The sequence below is a fragment of the Haliotis rubra genome, unplaced genomic scaffold (genome assembly GCF_003918875.1).
Source record: "Haliotis rubra isolate DU_JTF1 unplaced genomic scaffold, ASM391887v1 Scf884, whole genome shotgun sequence".
In the NCBI taxonomy this organism is placed as follows: domain Eukaryota; kingdom Metazoa; phylum Mollusca; class Gastropoda; order Lepetellida; family Haliotidae; genus Haliotis; species Haliotis rubra.
Genome location: NW_025767617.1, coordinates 357719 through 381869, shown reverse-complemented (window position 1 = coordinate 381869; position 24151 = coordinate 357719). Strand labels below are relative to the sequence as shown.

The 24151-nt window shown below is 39.7% G+C and overlaps 2 protein-coding genes across 2 annotated transcripts in view; both read left to right on the top strand.

Moving 5' to 3' along the window:
* Nucleotides 1-536: 536 nt before the first annotated feature.
* Nucleotides 537-3996, top strand: LOC124263469 (actin-85C-like). Its single transcript, XM_046698119.1, has 2 exons — nt 537-731; nt 2284-3996. Exons 1-2 carry the CDS (start codon nt 603-605, stop codon nt 3286-3288), a joined length of 1134 nt encoding a protein of 377 aa, XP_046554075.1. The 5' UTR covers nt 537-602; the 3' UTR covers nt 3289-3996.
* Nucleotides 3997-5399: 1403 nt separating this feature from the next.
* LOC124263459 overlaps nt 5400-24151 on the top strand; it is a 158381-nt gene continuing 139629 nt past the window's right edge. Inside the window, 19 exon segments of the mRNA XM_046698105.1 lie at nt 5400-5517; nt 10347-10405; nt 11562-11639; nt 11873-11992; nt 12461-12588; nt 12849-12954; nt 13727-13739; nt 13742-13843; nt 14360-14457; nt 14838-14918; nt 15162-15246; nt 15709-15810; nt 16082-16113; nt 16694-16787; nt 17198-17269; nt 17272-17288; nt 17485-17565; nt 21238-21357; nt 23325-23507. Coding sequence (XP_046554061.1) covers nt 10349-10405; nt 11562-11639; nt 11873-11992; nt 12461-12588; nt 12849-12954; nt 13727-13739; nt 13742-13843; nt 14360-14457; nt 14838-14918; nt 15162-15246; nt 15709-15810; nt 16082-16113; nt 16694-16787; nt 17198-17269; nt 17272-17288; nt 17485-17565; nt 21238-21357; nt 23325-23507 — 1569 coding nt within the window. The 5' untranslated portion in view covers nt 5400-5517; nt 10347-10348.

Here is a 24151-nt window from a genome sequence, read left to right as displayed (position 1 = left end):
CATGATGTATTGTACAGTGAAGCATTTTGATTCGGGGGTCATCTCAAATACATATATTAAATCTTTAATCCTCGCAAAGACACATGGGCCTGTGATATGTCTGTCATAACCCTGCAGGTAGTAAATAATAGAGTCTGGGCCATGCAAACCAATGACTGAAGTCATGAGCATCAACCCGGCATTTGGCTCACGGTGACTGGCAATCAAGTCACACCCAATCCTCATTGTCTGTAGGTTTGCTCTCATCACCATATGTTATACTGGGGACCAATTCCGTCTCAGAGTGCCCATAACATTCTTAAGTTGAAGTAAACGTAACCCAAACAAAATGAAAATATCCACCTGGAACCAAATGAAAGTTCCTGGTTGTCCTTTAGAGTGTCACGTCATTCTGATGTGATGGCGGTAAAAGTCGACGGCAAGCTGTGGGAATAATTACCCACTAATTGTCTCACTTATACCACTTTTATACCTAATTAAATAATCATGTAACTCATATGGAATTCCATAAATGCACTCAGACCGTTGTCGTACAAATGTGGCTGCACACATCCACACCAAGGCAGACCTAGAAGTTCGTCCTGGCGAGAAGCAAGGGTACGATGACCAACTACTTGGATATAGGGGCGCTCGTATTAGACAATGGGTCCGGTATGTGCAAGGCCGGGTTTGCAGGGGATGACGCCCCAAGAGCAGTGTTTGCTTCTGTTATCGGGAGACCCAGACATAAGGTAACGTTGTGCGAGTGTTTCCGGTAATATGTGCGTGTTAAAAGGGTAAATTCACGAGCATTTTTTGAAAAATTTATTTTATTTCTTTGAGTGAGTCAGATGGGTTTAACACAGCTTGGAACAATATTCAAATTATTTCACGGCGTTCCAACTTGACGTGGGAGGAAAATCTAAGGTGGTGGAGAGCTTATAGACTTTGCTCCTTTGTTGCAGCCCACGTGGTACAGACAAATCTATTCACATAACCACACCCTCGATCATATGTTTCGGGCGTGCCCACACAAGGGAGGCAACCCTGCAAAGCGAAGTGGGGTGACGTAGGCGAGTGAATTGGGTTTTATGCCGCTTTTAGCAATATTTCAGCAATATCACGGCAGGTGAACACCAAAAATGGGCTTCACGCATTCTACCCGTGTGCATGGGGAATCGAACCCGGGCCTTCTGCGTGACAAGCGAACACTTTAACCACTAGGCTACCCCACCGCCCCCTCTGTTCTTAGAAGTTCAGAATCATTCAAAACATGATGTCTTTCAGTGGCATTTAGAAGTTGTACATTGATGTCCAAGATATTTTTTTATGGATTAAACTTCTTTTTAAATTCAAAACATGTTTTAAAACAGCTATTTAAAGACGTTTCTTGTAATAAATAACTGCCACATTCTGTGAAAATAGCTTTATCAGAAACGTTAATTGAATTAAGTTTCATATCACAAAACAGTCCGCCTCATTTAACCAGGCGGTATGTCAGTCAAACGTTTTCCTAATGATGTATGTTCCACTGGACAAAATCAACCCTTGACACAAATAATTCGTCATATGGGAGATGTTTCCTCTGTAACAATTTAATGCAGTTTCACTAACATAAACAAAAGGAATTTGTTTTGTAATAATCTTTCATTAAGTGAAAGCTTTTTGAATAATAATATCTTGTGATATAGCAATAATTGATTTGGTATTCCGAAAAAAAGATCCACGAAGGGATTAAAATGCAGAGTTTGGTGGACTTTAGATCCTCCTGGGCTTATTATCTCCCTTGGGTCAATGTTGATATTTTACTTCAGTTTAGTATATATTGTCGTTTAATGCCTAACTAAGCAATATTCCGGTCATATGGCAGCGCGCTGTGAGTAATTTAATATAAACCGGAGAAACCAGGGATTGGCATTACGAGAAACATATATGTATGTACGATAACACGCCCAAATCGAAGCCGCCAAAGCGACCACTTGTTCTATTAAGTCTCCTTTTATGATACGGCAAGGGGGCAGTGGGGTAGCCTAGTGGTTAAAGCGTTCACTTGTAACGCTGAAGACCCGGGTTCGATTCCCCACATGTGTACAATGTGTAAAGACCATTTCAGGTGCCCCACGCCGTGACATGGCTGTAATATTGCTAAAAATGGCGTAAAACTAACTAAACTCACTCACTCACTTAAATGACAGACATCTAGGTTGTTAGGGCGTATGTAACCTGGACAAGAGACTATCTGTATTATATTGCATGCTGTTTGATGGAACAATTATCCATTTGATCATTGTGCCTTTATTTCAGGGAGTTATGGTGGGGATGGGACAACGAGACTGCTACGTGGGTGACGAGGCTCAGTCCAAACGTGGCATCCTCACTCTGCGGTACCCCATAGAACACGGCATCGTCACCAACTGGGACGACATGGAGAAAATCTGGCACCACACCTTCTACAACGAGCTCCGGGTAGCACCGGAACAGCACCCAGTCCTAGTTACGGAGGCGCCCCTGAATCCTAAAAGCAATCGAGAAAAGATGGCACAGATAATGTTCGAAGGCTTTAACACCCCTGCCTTCTTTGTATCTGTTCAGGCCGTTTTGTCCCTGTATGCTTCTGGAAGAACCACGGGCATAGTTCTAGATTCCGGGGACGGGGTGACCCACACAGTACCAATATACGAGGGTTACTCAATGCCTCACGCCATATTGAGGATCGATCTAGCGGGAAGAGACCTCACAGACTATCTTGTAAAGCTCTTGGCAGAGCGAGGGTACTCCTTCACAACAACTGCCGAGCGAGAAATCGTTCGCGATGTAAAGGAAAAATTATGTTTTGTTACCAATGACTTTGATAGAGACTTTAAAGCGTGTTCCTCCAACGCTGATATGGAGAGATCCTATGAGCTTCCGGACGGCCAGGTAATACGTATTGACAACGAGAGGTTCAGATGCCCAGAACCGCTGTTCCAGCCAGCCTTGGTGGGCATGGAGACACCAGGTGTTCACGAGTATATCTATAACTCAATTCAGAAATGTGACGTTGATATCAGGAAAGATCTCTATTGCAACATAGTAATTTCGGGGGGATCCACCATGTTCCCGGGGATCACTTCCCGGATCACGCGAGAGGTCGCCGACCTGGCCCCACCAGTCATCAGGGTCAAGGTCATTGCTCAGCCAGAACGGAAGTACGCCGTGTGGATTGGAGGCTCAATCCTTGCATCCCTATCAACCTTCCAACAAATGTGGATCAGCAAGCAGGATTACATCGACTGTGGACCAAATATCATTCATAGGAAATGTTTTTAAGAATCTGTGTTCACACAGTGCATATGACAGTGCTTATGGTATAATCATTTATAAACGTCGGCTAATTATGTCGCCTATGCACGTGCATACATAATTTAAAGATTGTATGGCATTCCGCTGTCTTCAGTGTTGTTGAGGTAACCAAGTACAGAGCCATGTCTGACTTCTCCCACTGGTATATGAAGTCCATAGTATAAAGAACCAACGCGCTTGATAACAGGCTTAAATGTTGATAATCAGGAAAACGTGACTCAATCTACGTAACGCGTAAGCCTGTCCTGGCCCAATTTGCAGTTTATATGTAAGACAAACGTTTGCTAATCTAAGCATGTTGTTCGACAATGAGCTTATAGATTGTATGGATATAATGACAGTATCGATATTAAATGAAACCGATGAAGGCATGGTTAAAGAGCGATCATATCGGTGTCTTGGTAAGGCTGTGGTGGAGATTCATGTCGCTCCCTCCTAAACCTCGCTGATATATAAAGTAAGCTGAAAGTAAATGTTGATTAAGTTTCTTATTCCCAGGTTAACGTATACTCTTTTCGGCCACCTTGTCCAGGTATGTGTTAAATGATACAAGTAACCCCTGGATTAAGCAGTTTGTCATTTTATCTGATAAGAGAGACATAATAAGCTGGACAGTGATTATGTACACACGTTTTTCTCTACTGAAATTAAGTGCAATAAAAATATGTCAATTCCTCTGGCTTACGTTCTTTGGAATTTGTAAAGGAAGGGATATCAAGGCTGGCCATGCATGTTAAAAGGACTGTTTTGGCACATACAGTTCGGTCCCTTTACATGCATAAAGGTCTGCCAAGAGTTGTGTCCATTTGTGAACGTAACAGAGCCATGGGGACCTACACTAGGCTACAGTTATCATCTACTACGAGGAATGGCTTCATGTTCTGAGCCGAACTCTGATTTTGATGGAGGCTTGTTCTTGGTAATTGTTTTTCACATAATCCCCTCCGAGGTCTCAAACGTTTGCCAAGGCAACGATGCTGGTGTACTTGGATTCCACTGGCGTAGAAGTGGTCCTCCTGGTGGTGTCCTCAGCAGAAATAACACCGCCATCTTCTGGCAATGATTATCGGGCAGTTCTGGGAAACAGTGGAATTCTAACGACTGATTATATATTTTTAATAATTTAATTTAATAAGATAACTTTATTTTTGGAAATAGATGGCAGTCAGGGTGCATCCAGGACGAGATACCAGTGGCGTTAAACAACATTCATGGGCGGATCCAGGAATTTTGAAAAAGGGGGGTGGGTGGGTGTGTCCCCCATCGCAAAATAAAAATCTTCAATGTGGTCTGAAGTCATTTTCAAGGGGGGTGTGGGGTGTGGAACCCCCTGACAACACCCCCCACCCCCCTTCTCTGGATCCGCCAATGACATTCACCTCACCTGGTTCAGTAAACCAATCCGCCCCTTCACAACTCGCGTGACTACCCCAAGGTGGAAACGTCAGTTTAATGAATGAAGACTCCAAGCTGCTTGTGTTTTAAACAGTGTTCTGACTAACGGGGCTCGGGTTTGAATCACCAAGTGGCTATTATTTCATGGACAACGATAACTCCATCGGACTGCATAGCAGTTCATTTGTAGTTACAATCAGTATGGCATATGCTGTCTCAGAATGTGTATTGAAATGTGTTCAATGATGAGTGAGTGAGTTTAGTGTTACGCCGCTTTTAGCAATGATCCAGCAATATCACGGCGGGGGACACCAGAAATGGGCTTTCAATGATATATAATTCAGTGTTTGTTGTCTAATGCCGCACTCAGCAATACTCCAGCTATATATGGCGGCGGTCTGTAAATAATCGAGTCTGAACCAGACAATCCAGTGATCAACAGCATGAGCATCGATCTACACATTTGGGATACGATGGCAGTCAGCGAACGTGTCTTACGACAAGCATAGGTTGCTGCAGACCAATTTTTCATTTAATGAAACATAAACAACAACAAATGAATCCTCATGTTTACATTTCAATGAAAGTGAAAGTACAGTGACGTCCGTCAGCGTTAATAAAGGAACTACTACAATTGAATTGTGAGTTTGAATATCCTGATATTATTCAAAAGCTCACAATGAGTTCATACGCGGCACAACAGTCGTGGAACCCGGAAACGTTGCACAGCGCTGTCAACACTGAGTCTGGTGTGGGTCACTGCTGTGGAATCCATCCTCGGACCCAACTGCCCTGCCACTGGTGAGATTTTAAACCAACATGATATAATTGATGGTTATGTGGACACCATGCTCAGATATTGTTCCTTACATGCAATAGTTATTTTGTCTTGATTAACACGCATTTATACATGACGAGAACTGGACAACCCCATACAAGTCAGTGTGACCTCTAGTCATTTTGCCATTACACATCCGTCATGTATATTATTGACATATTAACGACTTTATCGTTATGTAAATAATACTACCACTTTAACTAAATAATGTTGACTCGCAAATTAATGTTTGCACGACGCTTTGCATACTATGCATTATATACCGCACTTTTCCAGGCATCACTACTAAAATTGTATATTTTTTCTCAGATCGGTGGATTGTTTCTTATCATTCTCAACTCACTTGGGAGTATACAAAACATGCTCCCTGTAGTCGCCGGAAGTGTTTTACATCCACCTCACATATCGGGTGTTCATTTACTGCAGGGCAGCGCGGCACATTCGAATTCATTCATCTTGCAGATATGTCACAGTGGTCTGGAATAATGATTAGTCGAGCCTGAACCAGACACCCGACAAGAAAGTCAAGTTGACAATTCGAATATGTGACCCCTTACACTTTGTCAACGGTGCGCACGTAATAGTGTCATCAATTTTGCACACATGAACTGGGGGTGAGTCATCAATTTTGTACATAAAAATGTTAAGAAATAATGCTTACAAAATATGGGAAGGGAGTGTGTGTGTGTGTGTGTGTGTGTGTGTGTGTGTGTGTGTGTGTGTGTGTGTGTGTGTGTGTGTACATGACCTGTAAGGGATGTCACATAATTGTTGGGGGTCAGTCACATTGTACATGCTTCACAAAATCATCATCATCCCCATACCCCCACCCCCACCCCTAGCCATAAATTATGAACGGTCCCTTAATTCACCAACTTCTAGCAATCAGACGATTAGACAGACAGGCACACGCGCACGCACGCACACACACACACACACACACACACACACACACGCACACACAAGCAAACACATCTGCCCATTTGTTTATAATTGCATTTGTGACATAAATCTCGCGATCAATTCACCTTGAGCAGTGGGATCATATTCGCGACATGCCTCATACACTGATGATCTATAACGCGCATGACTGAATTTATCTACCGACCCATGACAGATTTTACTGCCGCCCTAAGATGATAGGAAACAAATGAAATTGAACAAACCATGGCCATAAAATCGGGGATACCAAATGAATTCCATGACGTGTCCATTAATACGACATACAAGATCGAACAGAAAAATAACTTCCAGGGTTTTTTCAACATTATTATTTATTTCTTTAGATTGAAGCATCGATGGTGTGGTCCATTTTTCTGGCATTGATCCAGCCATGTATACATTTTCATTTTTTGTTTGATTGATTGAATCACGCTAATTATTGTCATTAACATAAGCTAATGTATAAAAGCAGCTAACAATTAAGCATAAAGGAAATGACATGAGATATGTTCATGCCAGCTTATATGCGACTGAAGCGCACGCGAAACAACTGGAATGCTCAACAACAGTTGTCTTCCCATTACTATCAAATCTTGTCTCGTGCCATCCCGTGGATTCTCGCTCATGCCGAGATGAATGAAATTTGTTTTCTTTTTGCTCGACACCGCACTCGCACAGGTTGAGCAGTTGTATTTGCGCTGAAAGGGTAATTTGATTCCCCAAGCAAGGGAGTACCGTAATAATCAGAGCTGTAACTGCCTGTCAAACGAATAAGAAGATCGCAACTGCAATTAATCGAGTAGAATGATAGCGACCGTGCATATGATCAGAGACCGAAGATCTTCATTTTGACAGCTGCAGCTTGATAACAACAAAGTTCACGCCTGAGGTAAAGCAAACTTGATTTGTCTTTGGTTTCTCCATTTTACTTTGAAATGCCAACAATTTACTGCAGTGTGCCATGAATCATGTAAATGGTGGGAATAATTGGTTATAGCTGTCTTCAGTGGAGTGTTTATTGTGTTGTGGAATGGGAGGGTATTTGCCGGCATGACGAACTATTGCAGATTCCAACAGCGAGATCTATTCCATGCAGGATGAGCTCTAAAGCTTTGTATCAGGAAAATATGCAATCTGCTGAACTTACATATGTGATTACATATTTCCACTGAAACTATCTCATGCAATTAAGACAAACATTACAACCACAATTGCTGAAATGTAGTGATCTATTTACTTGAGGTTTGTATAAAATCGAAATATCTATTTGAAGAACAAAACTGTGTCATTATAAAAAGGTGGCAGGCACCAGATGTCTTAGCATGTATATGCTATAGCAAATTAATGAAGCTGGTCAAGTTTAAAACTCCCATAGGGAGTTGAGATTGATAGTGCGAGGTGCCACTGACATCCAATGATCGAGGGAAAAATACCTATCAGCGCCTTGAGCATGCACTTGTTGCCTGGATATGTGCGCTATATAAATATCCTATAATAATAAAAAAATAAATTAAAAATAAAACAAGGATATAGGAAAATGTGCTATCAAAAGTTGGCAAGGAAATAGGTTGTTTGGACCAAACTGCCAGGTTTGGTTTGACAGTTATCAGGATATTTACATTCATGAAACACTTTTGTACCCTTGTTTGTTAATTTGACACACATTGTCATATTGGTTAAAATAATAGTTCCTGTTTATATGATGTTACACATCACACACTAATTTCACAATAAATCTGACCTACCATTTCTTTCATGAGAAGTTGAATCGGTCGTGGTAATACTCTACTATTAGGGCTGGTAAACAAGATTGACAATCACATTATCTTCTATGGGAAGAAATGTAAATAGTTATCGATATAAAGGATGAGTCATCAATAATATCATATAAAAACTATTGTGATGAAACTGAGTTTTGATAGACCTGAAGAGACTTGTCTTTTTTCTGTAGCTGAAGAGAGAAAAATATTAAATGTCCACAAAATAATTCATGCATAAATGTTTCATCACTCACTAGTGATATGAATACGCTGTTTCTTACAGCTTTTTACTTATTGGCTTTAAGTGTTTTCATTATAATTTTTCATTAACTATTATCAGTCTCTATTGTCTGTTTCATTAGCTAACCCTATCTACCACATGTATGTGTAGAAATATGGTTAATAAAGTTATGATTGTTTTTGCATGAGAGGCTGGTTCGAGATTGTCAGAAATAATTGTAACTTTCAGGACCACATCCAACTTTAAAGACCGAAAGAAAATATGAGCTACACTAATGTCCACCCAATATGCATGTCCACTGATCCTGGAGAGTTTCATTTTATAATTCATTTATGATTTGAAAGAAGTCATAAGAGCTTGTTTCTATGCGATTATGTGTATTCAAACTTACATCCTGAAGTGAGATCTGGTCTGGCAACCCATGCTTGTCGTAAGAGGCAATATTATAGCTATATGGCAGCGGTCTGTAAATAATTGAGTCTGGACCAGACAATCCAGTGATCAACAGCATGAGTATTGATCTGCTCAATTGGGAACCGATGACATGTGTCAACCAAGCCAGTGAGCCTGACACCCGATCCTGTTAGTCGCCTCTTGAGACAAGCATGGGTTACTGAAGGTTCATTCTAACCCGAACCTTCACACGTACCCAAATAATAATTTCAAGGTTCCTTACAGAAGTGAATGTGTGTAAAATATGCTACTGTAAGAGTTACTGATTACTATTGTCACAGGAACTTTGTATTTCTTGAAGGATTCGATGCATTGGATATTGTTGTTTGTCCTTCAGGATGTAATATATGTATTTTTCCCATTCATTTGTGTGTACTGAACACATATTATTGTGTCACATAAAACCCTGTTGGATGTTGTAACAATTAGTCTAATGAAATTAGAACATCTGTCGTTCTACAGAATGACATAGTAAAATGAAAAATTGTTGATATGTCCATTTTCAGTATTATGTTCAATCCTAAACACAGTTTGTTTATACAAAGCACAAAGAATTATGTTAGGTAGTTATAACTGATGGATAAAGGTCCTCATAATACTCACTCAATAATCAGATTTAAAGGGGTGTCCACGAGGTCTTCAAGGATCTTAAATCTTTTAGGCTTTGACAAGAACCCCTTCACTTTAATGTTTAATTTTGAACACTGTGATAAGATACTACTGTTGCGATAGTTTTGCCATAACTATAATTTTGTTTTAAATCATTGCATTGCTATCATGACAATGCTGTTAGTTAAATTGGCCGTAATAGTCACCCTTACAGAATCACTAGTACATTTTCAAACTATTAGGGTTGTGTTCCAGTCAAAATGATTTTTTGGTTGCTATTTGCAAATACATTCAAACAGCATTGTGTTGAAGTTGAAAGGACCAAAGTAAATAATGCAAATTATCTGAGGTTCAACACAACCGCAAAATGTTCTCTAAATGCACACTGACCTAGTTATAACGTCCAGTCAACCAGAAGTTTTTCACAATGGTTTTTGAATGTACTCTGGACAACAGACCTTCACTAAAATTTATCTTTGCAATAATACAGGATACAAACCCTTACGTCTTGATTATCTCGGTTAAAATATTAGTTTGATTAAAAACTGCTGTTTGATCATCCTGATAAATTTTTTCCTTGGCTGACATTTCTAAGGTATGATAAAAAATTTTGAATGACGTTTATGTAAGTTAGGAAGTGCAGTAATGACAAGTTTTATGGATAATTTGTTTTATGTCATAGATAAAAGAAGCTATCCCCAAAAGCTTGTCATGGTATAATGCATATTTTTATCAGTATTATTCCTGTTCTTTTCCACTGTATGAATGGTCTAAGTGTTGTTTTCAGATATGGAGAGTAGCTTGGATTCAGAAGACATGGCACCAGAGGGTGGACAGGGACCCAAGGTAAAGATGCTACAACATGAAATTGTTAAACATTGATTCTTTGAGGCAGACTGCGAATGAATGAGTTTAGTTTTATGCCATTTTTTGACAATATTCCAGCTACTGGGAGGGGACACAAGAAATGGGCTTTACCCATTGTACCCATGTGGTGAATTGAACCCTGGTCTTCAGTGGGATGAGCGAACACTTTAACCACAAGGCTACCCACTGCCACTGAAGGATGCTAATAAGTAATATATCATTGAACAAGTGAAATTCTTTGCTTAGAGTAAAATAATTTCCAGGTGGCATTTCCTCTTGTGACAAAGGGGGCGGTTGGGTAGCCTAGTGGTTAAAGCGTCCGCTCGTCACGCCGAAGACCCGGGTTCGAATCCCCACATGGGCACAATGTGTGAAGCCCATGTCTGGTGTCCCCCGCCGTGATATTGCTGGAATATTGCTATCATCGGCGTAAAACCACACTATTGTGACAAAGTCTGAGATTATTTCCAATGAAACTACCAAGACACAGTGTTGTTGGTGCTGTTGACTCAATGTGGCAAGTCTACAGTAATTCCTACAGCTTGACTGGACTAGATTGTTATGGAAACTGCAAGTCCTGGATAATATTTTGCTCGTCTTGGATTAGTGGTTATGCCTAACCATGCAAACCATGGGATGATATTGTCTGGAAATATTGATTGATTGCTTTCAATTAATTTAATGTTCATTTGGGAAAGAGCAATTATGAAAAATATCCATTTGATTTGTATTGTAATTGAGCTAGCCTGGCCATGCTGAGATTGATTGTGAAATTTTGGGTAATTAGATTGTAAATGTGAAATGTCAGTGTTTGAAATATTTGGATATGTTTGCACTTTACTCTTGTTGTACAGGAATTTAGGGAAGCGGGGGCAATGACAAGAACCTCTTGCTTTCTTGTTATATTTCAAACACTGTTTATCATGCTAAGGCATTTTCTTTCTTATTACTGTATACCAAGTGCAGTATAGTTGTACCGAAAAGGTTAAAGATACTGTGTTGTTACGTGGGCTTTAAGACTAGTGTTCTAGTCCAGAACTTGCCACTTATAGCTGGAAGATTGTGGATGCAGCGTAAAGTAATATTCATTCATTCTTTCCAGTCCTGAATGAAGTGTACTGTATGTATTTTGCAGCGAGAGCCACTATATTTTCACTATGACCCTTCCACTGTGTCACCGGAGATGAGCGGTGTGATGGACAACATCAAGCAGGTAACAACCCTTGTTGCATACATTCATGAATTCTTTACTTGATTAATGATGTATGGTCAGGGAATCAGAAGAGCACAGAAAAGAAAGTTAATTTTATTTGTCTGCTGGCTATGTATAGTTGTGTCAACAGATGTTTGTTTGTGTTCAGGAATTGTAAAAGGGTAATTATTTTGAAGATGTTTCGTTTTCACTCATTCTAATTGAATGTGAAGTGAATGACTTCCTTTATATAGCTTGCAGAGAACTTGTTGTACCATTGGCGAGAGTTCCCTATCGTGTTGCCTGAGTCCATCACAGATTCCTCCATCAGGGATTCTGGACGATTTGACGGGGAAGGAGACTCGGAGAAGAAGGTAGGTCACGATTAAATTGAGACTGCACAATAAAGGCACCTTATATACAACAAGGTAGGGGAGAAAGTGTATACACTGATGCTAGAGTAGACAGTGCTGCAGGTGAAAGTACCCATAAAGATCCTGGTTAGAATTATTTTCAGTAATCCATGCTTGTCGTAAGAGGCGACTAACTGGATCGGGTGGTCAGGCTCAGTGACTTAGTTGACACATGTCATTGTGTCACAATTGCATAGATTGATGCTCATGCTGTTGATCACTGGATTGTCTGGACCAGACTCAATTAGTTACATACCGCAGCCATATAGCTGGAATACTGCTGACTGTGGTGTTAAACAACAAAGCAAGCAACCAACCAGCAGGATAGAGTGATGATAGTGCAGTTAAATATTCCCACACTTGAATAAGGTGTATATGAATAAGGTGTATATGAGTGAATTCATTTATACTAACATCTGTCATTGATAGGGCTGGATCAACTTCAAGAACATGTTCATCGCTCCAACGTTTGAGGAGCTGGAAGAGGTTTCCAAGGGCAAATCGGGAGGATTGAAGAAACTCAATGAGAAGCAGCTCAACAGTATCTGGAACCAGGGGTGAGACACATGGGAACAGCAGGAGGCTGTAGCAGTGAAAGTTGTCATAAGTAGTTGGAGGGAAGCAGTAGGGGAACCTCAGCCAAGGAATACTGATACGTTGATTTTTATTTTGTTATAATTAAATGCATCCCCAGTAAAGAAGACATATTTTGGTGTGATGTTTTTCTTCAGTGATACTGGTTTTGGTTAGTCTCAAGATCATGAAAAAGGTTGAAGTTTAATATAAGATTTTATTTATGGATTCTGTCACATTTCAGTGAGTTTGAGGTGGACAGCATCCATTTCCCAGGTCAGGTTCACAGGTGGCGCCTCACTCAACTGCTACAAAAGGGTTCCGTCAGAGCTCAAGACACCCTACTCAATGTGAGTAAATCTCGATCTGTACAATTTGTCATGACAAGTCGGGAAAGGTGTGAAAGTTGACCAGTATCACAGCTGCTTTTAAAGAGGTCTGATTAGCTAAATTTCTTATAGGAAGTCTTGATATAGCCTCATGGTTTAAGTGTTTACACAGGGCACTGAAGAACCTGTGTGATTCCTATCGTGTTTGCGGCGTGTGAAGCCCACTCTTTTTGTCCCATGTTAGACTGCTGTAATGATGCTACAGATATAAGCAGCATAAAACTTACCTTGCTCTCTCACTCATGGTTAACATATGCAGGGATGGAAGTAGCTTGTAACATTTACCTGCCAGAAACATGTTCTTGGGATACGTTTAATGTTAGATGAGCTTACTTGGGTTTGGGGACTAGGAGTGAGTGAGCAAGTGAGTTAGGCCACACTGGCCATATTTCTGCCATGTTGTGACTGGTTCTTGGATTGATTTGTGTCATTGAACTGGCAGGATATTAATATAAAGTCATCGTAAGTAAGCTGTAACTCTGAACAATAGTTGTCATTTGGAATAAACACTACTGTTGACATCACAAATAGATAATGGCACATTATTCATTCTTGCTAGGTTGTATCGAATTTATTGTGTATTGACTGATTGAGTACATTTGAGAAAATGTTGGACGCTGTAAAAAGATTTCCATTTGTGTAAGAAACACAAGCAGTAGCAAGCCAAATGATTATAGTCTGATTCCAGTGAGTGCCATGTTTGTTGCACAGTCGTCTGTGTTCTGTGTTGCAGGATGCGGCTCTGTCCCTCGACTTCTGATCATCACGGCCAGAGACAGGTTCTGCTCTTCGTTCTTCAGTGTCTCAGATGCTCTGCGTGGCTGGGGGCAGGGTCTGTGGAAGTTGCTAGGTAGGGTGTATATCACAGGGTTTCTCCATGTTGGTTATGATTATTTCTTAATTTACAAATTGAGTGCCACTGGAATGGCCAATGGGGTGCCGGTCTAGGTAGGTTGAACTGCATATGTAGAACAGATACCTATCTTCAATGGACAGATAGAGGTTGTTGCATGAATGCTTATGTCATACTGATTTACAAAACAAGTTTCAATATGTTTGTATAGCAAGATTTTTGTCATTTCTTGTGAAATATGGATAACAATTGCTCTGCAAAATACCATTACATGTTTTAAAGCTGGATCCAGAAGGTATTACAGTGCCTAAGAATAACATGCATAGAGCTGTGAGTAGATTTCTTAATACTTGAATGAAATTGAGGGGTACCTGGGGTTTTGTATTTGACGTAATGACTGTGGCAAGAATCTTATGACTTTCATGCTTAATTTAGAATATTGCTGCTGTCTTGTGTGTGGATACTACAATAAATCATGAGCTAATAGTCACCTAACAACTGCTTGTGTTACAGATATTGCATTTGGTATGCCCTCCACCACAGCTGGTGACCTTGGGTACAAGGTAAAGCAGGAGCACATGCGCTACCTGGTGGCGGAACTAAGTATCAAGGTGAGACAACTCACAAAGCAGGGATTTGGCATCATTTTAAGGAGATTCAGTGATGATGTAAACTCCACAACAGAAATATCAATTGCCATGATAGCTGCCCTGTCTGAAGTTATCTCCCTTTGTTCAACATGCTCATTGGACATATGCAATGAATTTGCTACATCAACAGTCACTTTTGTGATACATGAACTTACATTATATGCATACATCATGCAGTCCCTGAGATTGCCTGCTAATTTTCAGTGTATTTTGAAAAAAAACCCAACCCATTCATATCCCAGCATGCATATTATTAGTGCGACCATCATTTCATACACTGCTTAGTTCAGCTTTAAAGAAAGGCAGTCTTGGACTTTATGTGAAAATTAATTCCTCTTCAGCCAAGTTCTAAGCGAGAGCTGAACAACTTTTGTGAATATGTGAAAGAACAGTGTCGACTCCTGAGGACTGAGAAAAATAAGGTAAGCCGAATAGAAACATGTTTCATTTTGGTGAGTTCCGAAGTGGGTAGATCGGCAACTACTGATGTAAGGAGAGTACTGAGGCCATCTTCATATCGCCATCTATACTGTTAGCTTAGGGAACTGTTGTTTAATAGTTTAAAGTATAAAGTTTTCATGTGTAGGACATGAAATAAGTTGAAACATTGTGCTGAATCAGCAAAGAAGATGTTTGACTGTTGATGATTGACTATTTCTTCCAAGACACCAGATCTGAGACCCCCACCAATACCCTACAGATACCTCACACCAAAGGGGCAAGAGATTGATCTGAGGCTGTTCAATAAAGGTGAGGGACGTCTTTGATGTGTCATATAGACACAGGATGAATTCTGAATACAACCTACCGGTACATGTTTTCTGAATTGAAAACTCTGTAGAAACATAGAAATCCTTACCATGACCCTGTTTTGTGCATGTTGTACATTTAAGGAAAGTAGTCTGTTATTAGTTTCTCTAAATTCTTGCTTATGAGATCGAGACAAGCTATGTGTCACTGCCTCTCTTTAAGGCGTTTGTGGAAGGGAGATAACTTTGTAAGACTTCATTACAATGGCAAAATACAAGACACCTGACATCAAGTATTTATTCTTTAGAGCAGGACTGTGGTGCCCCATATTTTAAGTTTAGGTGAGGTTAGATTAGTACAGGTGTCCCCCAGCAGGTTCTATGTTTTTGATCTCGAAGTCTGACAAATGTATTGACAACATATTAACTTGATATCTGAATGTTTTATTGCTTTGTTCCCCAGATCTAATGGACAACTGTTTGCCCATACTGAGCAATATTCTGGACCGTGAGGCCAAGGGCTGGACAGTGCAGTACAGACAGAGACTGGTCAGAGAGTTCAGAGGTCAGTAGCTTAACATACACAATATGAATGAGGTGAATGGAAAACCATTCTGGGTAGATGGCTAAAATTGAAACTTGAACATGTTTGTGTATAGTTCATAGTGGCCAAGAAACAGAATGAAACAATGTAACAACACTGGACAGAAAGGGTTTTTTAGCCGTGGATGAAGAATATTCAAATATTGATGTGCACACTTGAACAGGTTTTATCAAGTGCCTGTCCACATATCCAATATATTTTGCTTGTTACCTTGATTTACATAATATTTCAGGAAAAGGTTTATCAAAGGAAGCACTATCGGATGTAAGTAACTGTTCCCTGTTTTGCTTTGAATCTTATTTTCAAAATAACTGTGTCATAATATGTGTTACAATGTAATATTAATGTATGACTTGTTCTAGTCACAAAGGGTCGGTGGGGTAGCCTAGTGGTTAAAGCGTTGCTCATCATGCCAAAGACCTGGGGTCGATTCCCCACATGGGTACAATGAGTGAAGCTCATTTCTGGTGTCCCCTGCTGTGATATTGCTAAAAGTGGTGTAAAACCAAACTCAGTCAGTCAGTCTAGTCACAACAAATTGCAATCTATTTATGATATAATAAGATTAACTGATGAGTCTGTTAGGTCAGTACTGAATGTTACAAATGTTTAAAATAGTAGGTAATAGAATATATTAATGAGACACATTTGTTATTATAAAAAATATGGTTATACTGTAAATAATGAGAGAAAGAATGAAATCAAAGGGGCCTAACTTGTAATTACCTATTTGATGTTTGTTTTTAAAAACATGAATTTATTGGTTGTCTTGAACCCTGAAAAATTTAAACTTTTTGCCAGACACAGTAAGGTCCAATTTAAATCAAATGGTTTTTTTCTTCAGAGAGTAAACGAGGCTGTGATGCATGAATATCTGAAGCGAGTTTTTTCGGCGGTCATCACAAATGCTGAACTCGATAATCTACAATCAGGAATAGGTTTGTTGATAAGATTACAATCTATAATCGTAATTCCATTCTATATTTGTTCCTGATTACAGACCTGTGAAGATCCGGGTTAGAATTGATCTTAAGTAACCCATGCTTGTCGTAAGAGGCGACTAACGGGATTGGGTGGTCAGGCTCGCTGACTGGGTTGACTGACACATTTCATCGAAACCCAATTGCGTAGATTGATGCCCATGCTGTTGATCACTGGATTGTCTGCTCCAGACTCGATTATTTACAGACCGCCGCCATATAGCTGGAATTTTGCTGAGTGTGGCATAAAACTAAACTTACTCACTCACTCACTCCTGATTACAGACCTACTGATAATGTGTGGAGATATAGGTTCAATCAAACAGTTAAAATGGTTTCTGAAACTGTTTCAAAACTGTTTTATTCAGGAGAGCTCCTGGTTGCTCAAGCCAAAGCAGTATTAGCCATGAGGAAAGCAGTACAAAATCTCCAGCTCAAAATGCAAAACACAAACAGCAGGTGAGTATGTCAATCAATGCTATCACAGCTAATAATATGCTTATGAGAAATAATGATAATAAACTAGATATGTAAAGAATTTTAAAGGAATTTGTAGTGGAATTGGAGGTTTGTTCAATAAGGGATTTCCATTTTTAGTGAAAATGGCTGTTGTTGATAATTATTTCATCAGTTGATATTGTTTGTATATTTCCAGCTTGTGAATCATCTCAAGAAAGAATACTCCGTAAAGTCTAGGATCAAGTCCTGGATGAATGAACAGCTGCAATCCTTTGAGGTGAGAGTTGTCTAATAATATTTTAAAACAAATCTTGCTGTCTCTGGAACAAACACTGTTGTGTCAGAATCTTGCATTGTGTCAATTTAATAAAAGACAACTGATTACACAAATAACGATTGAGTGGTTAAAGTGTGTGACTTGGCTGAAGATCTGTCATTGTACCCAAATAACATGGACATGATATTATGCTCATACTGTAAAACTTATTTACTGACCTGTGTGGTGAAGCGTTCACTTATCTACTCCCATTTAGCATGGTTAGATCTCATGATGTGCTTGCAATTGGAAATGTGATGAGCAGATAATGCTGTGAAGATGATCAATAATGTGTCCTGAAATCTGAGGTCCTATATCAGATGCAGGGATTTTTTTTTTGATTTTCAACTATGTACCTGTGACAGGCAAACTGAGAAACAAATATGTGTTCATAAATTCAGATGCATTGAGTCATGAAAAGAACTAATTATTACACTTACTTATCAGTGAATGGCATGTCAAATAAAAATGAAAGGATTGATGCTGATGATGTCGGTCACTGGATTGTCTTGTCCTGACTGTCACATACTAAAGTAACCACAACAGTAGAATAAGTTTTTTAAAACTTTATTCCTTCCCTTAAGATATAATTAAACTCCAATACCTATACTAAATCAGTCTGAGTAAACTTAGGCTCAGTATTATTCGTTACGCTGCTATACTGAGTCTAACAAAACCTAGTAGAAGGTCGCGTCAGCTAACCTTTGAACAACCTATGACCGTCCAATCAAACGCATGATGGCCGAACGGATTTAACCAATCAGACAACGACTACTTGCTTTGGTAGGACTTAAAATGGGTTTTCTCTTCTCTGGTTGCTGGCAATTGGGACTTACAAACGGTTTTGGATTTTCTCTTCTCTGGTCGCTGACACTGATCTATCAACAAACGAAAATCCGCATAAAACACAGATATTTTACCTGCAGTATATATGCTTAGGGGTTTCTTATGACGTGGTTACTATTTGCTTATATTTCCACAAAATGACATCCTTGAATATTGACAAAAACGCCAGCAGGGAAATGCTATGTTCAGCGACTTTGAAGATTTCAGCATGTTAAATTGCTTGTTAAAATAGTCAGCAAGATATCTCAAAAAATATTCAGTGGATTTTCTTCATATTTGACACCAAGCTTTATCTAGGGAAGGCCCAGGGCCCAGTCAATTTTGGTGACCTTCACATAATTGGTTAAATTGTCAGCAAAATGCTCGCCAAAAATATTCAGTGGATTTTCTTCTTACACCATAGAATCTTAACCTGAATTGTCTGCAATGTCACCAACACCAGTATGTGAAGATTTCAGAATGTTAACCTGAATTGTCTGCAAGATATTTTAAGAACGGTTCACTGGATTTTCTTCATAGACTTTCAAGACCTCCCTTGAATGTTTTTCAATAAGCAATTTCTTTAGTACTAGTTTTGCATATTTCATACACTATGACATTCATGTCAAGGTCAAAGTCAGTCTTGAAAATATGTGTGTGTTTGAACAACTAAAGAGCAAGATAATGTTTTTGTTGACATTTAACTTCATCTTAAACTTTCATTACTTTATAAATTTGATTTGATAATTTGCGGCGGGGGATTATGTCACCTTAGTGACAATGCTGGTTAGGATTATTTCGAGGGTTTAGGTTTAGGGTTTGGCTTAATTTTCTTTATATAAATACCATCAATTCTTAGGCATAGAATGATGAAAAAACAGGAGTTACAAGCAGAAATCTTTCCTAAAGTGGAACTGGGCCCCGTTCCTCAAAGCGATCGTAGCGCTACGTAAGTCTATGTTAAAGTATGGGAGTTAAGATCACCTTAACGCTACGATCGCTTTGAGGAACAGGGCACTGTTTAAGCAGAACAGTGACTTCATCTTCAGTAAGTGGCTATTTATGTTTACAATAATCCATAACTTTAAAAGTCTCTTGCTGAATATAATCAATCATGAAAGAAAGTATTGATTAAAACTTACTGCAACCAGCGTGAGATGTATCTGAATATCTGTTGATTTAACTCATGTATGAACACAATGGTGATTCTGGCTGACTGTACAAATTACTAATTACTAACCATTACTACCCTCTCCCACTATTTATACTGACCTCCCATACCCAAGCTACTCTACACCTCCCTATTGTTTATCAATTAACTCCCCAGCTCTCTGGCCATACCTGGTCACGCTTCCCTGCATACAACCCTGTTCCCATAGTATTACCAGATATAATCTAACAACAAACCCTCAAAGTTTAATAACCCACTTTAACAATACCATATTACATGTATTTTAAGTACCATATGCTAAATAATATTAACAAAATCATCTGTGATCTTGATACTGAAGTAATTAGTTCCAGACTGTTGTCATATAGCTGGGATATTGCAGATTGCATACATGCAAAGTTTTGGATTGTGCAGTTGTCCGACGAGATTATAAGATTTAAACAGTGATAATTGCTCCTAAGTAGGTCATTCAGCACTCCGAGAGACACACCAATAAGGTTTGTTTGGTAAAACTTCCAGTGACAAACAACATTTCACCGTATACCATCACACTGAATGGAGACTAGCGCCTCCCTTACTGGTGTAGTGGTTAACATCACACGTCCGCCTGGGATAAAATTAATCGAGGCGAGTTAATCAATAACAATAGACTGCGTATCATACCAAAAGCTGTTAAATGTCTGTTTGTTGGTCCTGCCTGCCGGCTTTTAGCGGCATTAATGGGTACAAAGAGCAAGGACTACCTCTAGTGACAACTATTCAAACCAGCTTAATCCGCATGGGCTCTGTAACCACAAGTGTTGCCCCACATACACATACACACGCATGCATTGTGCGCTTTGTCGTGAGATGATAAGATAGCATAAATATTCTCAAGTCGCGCACGTTTAGACCAGTTCAACTCACCTCACCTTTCTGAATGGCTTCATTGTTTTCAGTTGACAGTGAGGAATCGATAATCCTTGCAGGATTAACAAATTTCCGATCTAACCATCCCCAAATTAGCCAACTATTACGACTGTCAACAGCTGTAACAGCCAAGCATGGTTGTACGCTTGGTCCGGGCTAGTAAAGTCATAAATGGCGGTCGCGCAATTTGGAACCAGAACTGGTTCTTTAATATACGCTTGTCACCAGAAATCTGGTACCGGAAGTAAGCTGGGCCCTGTCTCGCATATTGCAAGTTGGCATTGCAAAGGGAGCTGGCAACCAGGGCCTAGATTTTCGAATCTCTCTTAGCGCTAAGATAGTCGTAAGTTAATGACTTTCTTAGCTCTAAGAGAGCTTCGAAAATCTAGGCCCTGCTTAGTACTGGAAGTAGCGCCTCATGAGACTTACAGGCCCTATAATATAGTAATAATACAGCCAGATTTCATCATATGGTAACAGTTAGATAAATCAGTGTGATGAGTTTGGGTGATCAAAACCCTCAGCTTTATCATCAAGCAGTTAGAATCACAATGTGGCGCACAAAACAAAAAATGTTGATGATGATGGTGACGAGTTTGGGTACGGATCAAAACCTCCAATTTCATCTCCAAACAGTTTGAATCACTATGTGATGCACAATAAACATCCAGATGATGATGATGATGATGATGATGTAGACATTTTTTTTACCTGTTTATTGTCCTCAGGAGGAGTTCCTCACCCAGAACCTGTGGTCCGCCCATGAGGAGGCCATCAGCATCTGTGAGGACCAGGGCCTCAACCAGGCTATCTACTTCCTCCGCAGGGACCTGAACTTCATCAAGGAGGTCAGCATTATAGATTTCAACCTTCCTGATAGTTATTTCTACTGTTCAGGGTGTCATTGTACAAAGTGATCTAGTGCTAAGGTGACCGTAACTCCCATACCTTAACAGAGACTTCAGGTAGTCTTGGTGATAAGGTTGTTATGTATAACAGCACCCTGGTAACTGTGACCGTAACTCCCATACCTTAACATAGACTTCAGGTAGTCTTAGTGATAAGGTTGTTTTGTACAACAGCACCCTGGTAACTGTGACCATAACTCCCATACCTTAACCTTGACTTCAGGTAGTCTTAGTGATAAGGTTGTTTTGTATAACAGCACCCTGGTAACTGTGACCATAACTCCCATACCTTAACATAGACTTCAGGTAGTCTTAGTGATAAGGTTGTTTTGTATAACAGCACCCTGGTAACTGTGACCGTAACTCCCATACCTTAACATAGACTTCAGGTAGTCTTAGTGATAAGGTTGTTTTGTATAACAGCACCCTGGTAACTGAGACCGTAACTCCCATACCTTAACATAGACTTCAGGTAGTCTTAGCGATGAGGTTGTTATGTATAACAGCACCCTGGTAACTGTGACCGTAACTCCCATACCTTAACATAGACTTCAGGTAGTCTTGGTGATGAGGTTGTTTTGTATAACAGCACCCTGGTAACTGTGACCGTAACTCCCATACCTTATCATAGACTTCAGGTAGTCTTGGTGATAAGGTTGTTTTGTATAACAGCACCCTGGTAACTGTGACCGTAACTCCCATACCTTATCATAGACTTCAGGTAGTCTTGGTGCACCCTGGTAACTGTGACCGTAACTCCCATACCTTGAAATAGACTTCAGGTAGTCTTAGTGATAAGGTTGTTTTGTATAACAGCACCCTGGTAACTGTGACCGTAACTCCCATACCTTGAAATAGACTTCAGGTAGTCTTAGTGATAAGGTTGTTTTGTATAACAGCACCCTGGTAACTGTGACCGTAACTCCCATACCTTAACATAGACTTCAGGTAGTCTTAGTGATAAGGTTGTTTTGTATAACAGCACCCTGGTAACTGTGACCGTAACTCCCATACCTTAACATAGACTTCAGGTAGTCTTAGTGATAAGGTTGTTATGTATAACAGCACCCTGGTAACTGTGACCGTAACTCCCATACCTTAACATAGACTTCAGGTAGTCTTAGCGATGAGGTTGTTTTGTATAACAGCACCCTGGTAACTGTGACCATAACTCCCATACCTTAACATAGACTTCAGGTAGTCTTGGTGATGAGGTTGTTTTGTATATCAGCACCCTGGTAGCTGTGACCATAACTCCCATACCTTAACATAGACTTCAGGTAGTCTTAGTGATGAGGTTGTTTTGTATAACAGCACCCTGGTAACTGTGACCATAACTCCCATACCTTAACATAGACTTCAGGTAGTCTTAGCGATGAGGTTGTTTTGTATAACAGCACCCTGGTAACTTCTGGTATCTTGTGTTGTTGACAAGTGAAAATATTTACACACCCTACACTATAATTCTGTTTGGAAGAAGTTCTTGTATTTTTCTGGCAGTTATTGTTATCTTAGGTTCAACAGAATACCTCTGCCAATAATAATGCTACACAGGTATTTGTTAATGTATCAATTAAAAAATGCATTTTGAGAATGAAAGGAAGGTGCCCTTCATGGACCTGGACCTAACTTCAGTGTTGCTGATGTCAATCTTGTTAGAATTGATTTGTGAAGGGTTTGTCAGGTCTTGAGAGATCTCAAACTTGGCAATGAAGATCTCATTTTAGAGTTAAGTAATAGTAAGTAGGTCGTTAGTGTTTAATGAGGAAACACCTTGCCTTACCGTGTTATAATGACAAATCAATAGAGTATTTTGAATTTATGATAAATTGTTACTTCATGCTGACAAGTGAGTTAGAAACCAATTCGTTATGTCTGTGTATGACTTCCCTGTCCCCCCATTCCAGAGAGAGACTATTCTCAGGCAGGAGCTGAGCAAAGTCAAGGAAGCAACCCGAGTGTTCACCTTCTCTACCAAGATCTGGTTCCCCCAGAACTGGGTGATCAGACGACACTTCCGGGGAGAGACTGAGATCATCCAAACTGTCATCACGGACTCAGCACCTGAAAATGTTGCTGGCGAAAAGGAGGTTTGTTTCACCTGAAAATGGACTAAATATTTTTCAGGGTTTTTTTTCAGTGAAAATGGTTTGAAAGCATGTTGCAGAATTACAAGGATGTGAAATTAGTAATTTGAATATGTGCAAGAAAGACATTATTAGCATTAGCAGTTGTTGCAGAACCTTTTGTTGTTCAAGTCTAGAAATCTGGAAAGTTATCTCCCCTTGGCTGCCATTTTGTGTGAATTGAGGAATCTGGTGTTGATAAGCAATATTAAACCTTATTATGTTTGGAATAGTTTGTAGTAGAAACTTATTATGGTAAAATAGCACTATTTTTCCTTATCCTGACTCATGCTCTTTTTGCTTGTCTTCTTCTTCTTGCGAACATAGTGGAACACTTGTATCTCCCTAATTGAAGCTCCCTTCAATTTAAAATCACTAATTAGTATTCACCACGAGTTACCTCCTTTCCACAAGCGCGGGAACGAGGGCGCCACCTCTACCCATGTGCCTCACTCTCTCCTTCTTCGCCCAGTGAGCTGGACGTGAGAGCGCCTGTGTCTCCCGACACACTATATCCTTTGAATTATATTTAGTTAGTTACCTCGTATAGACATCTATAGAGGTTTAGCTAGTATCCTTCAACGATTATATATTGATATTTAGTCGCT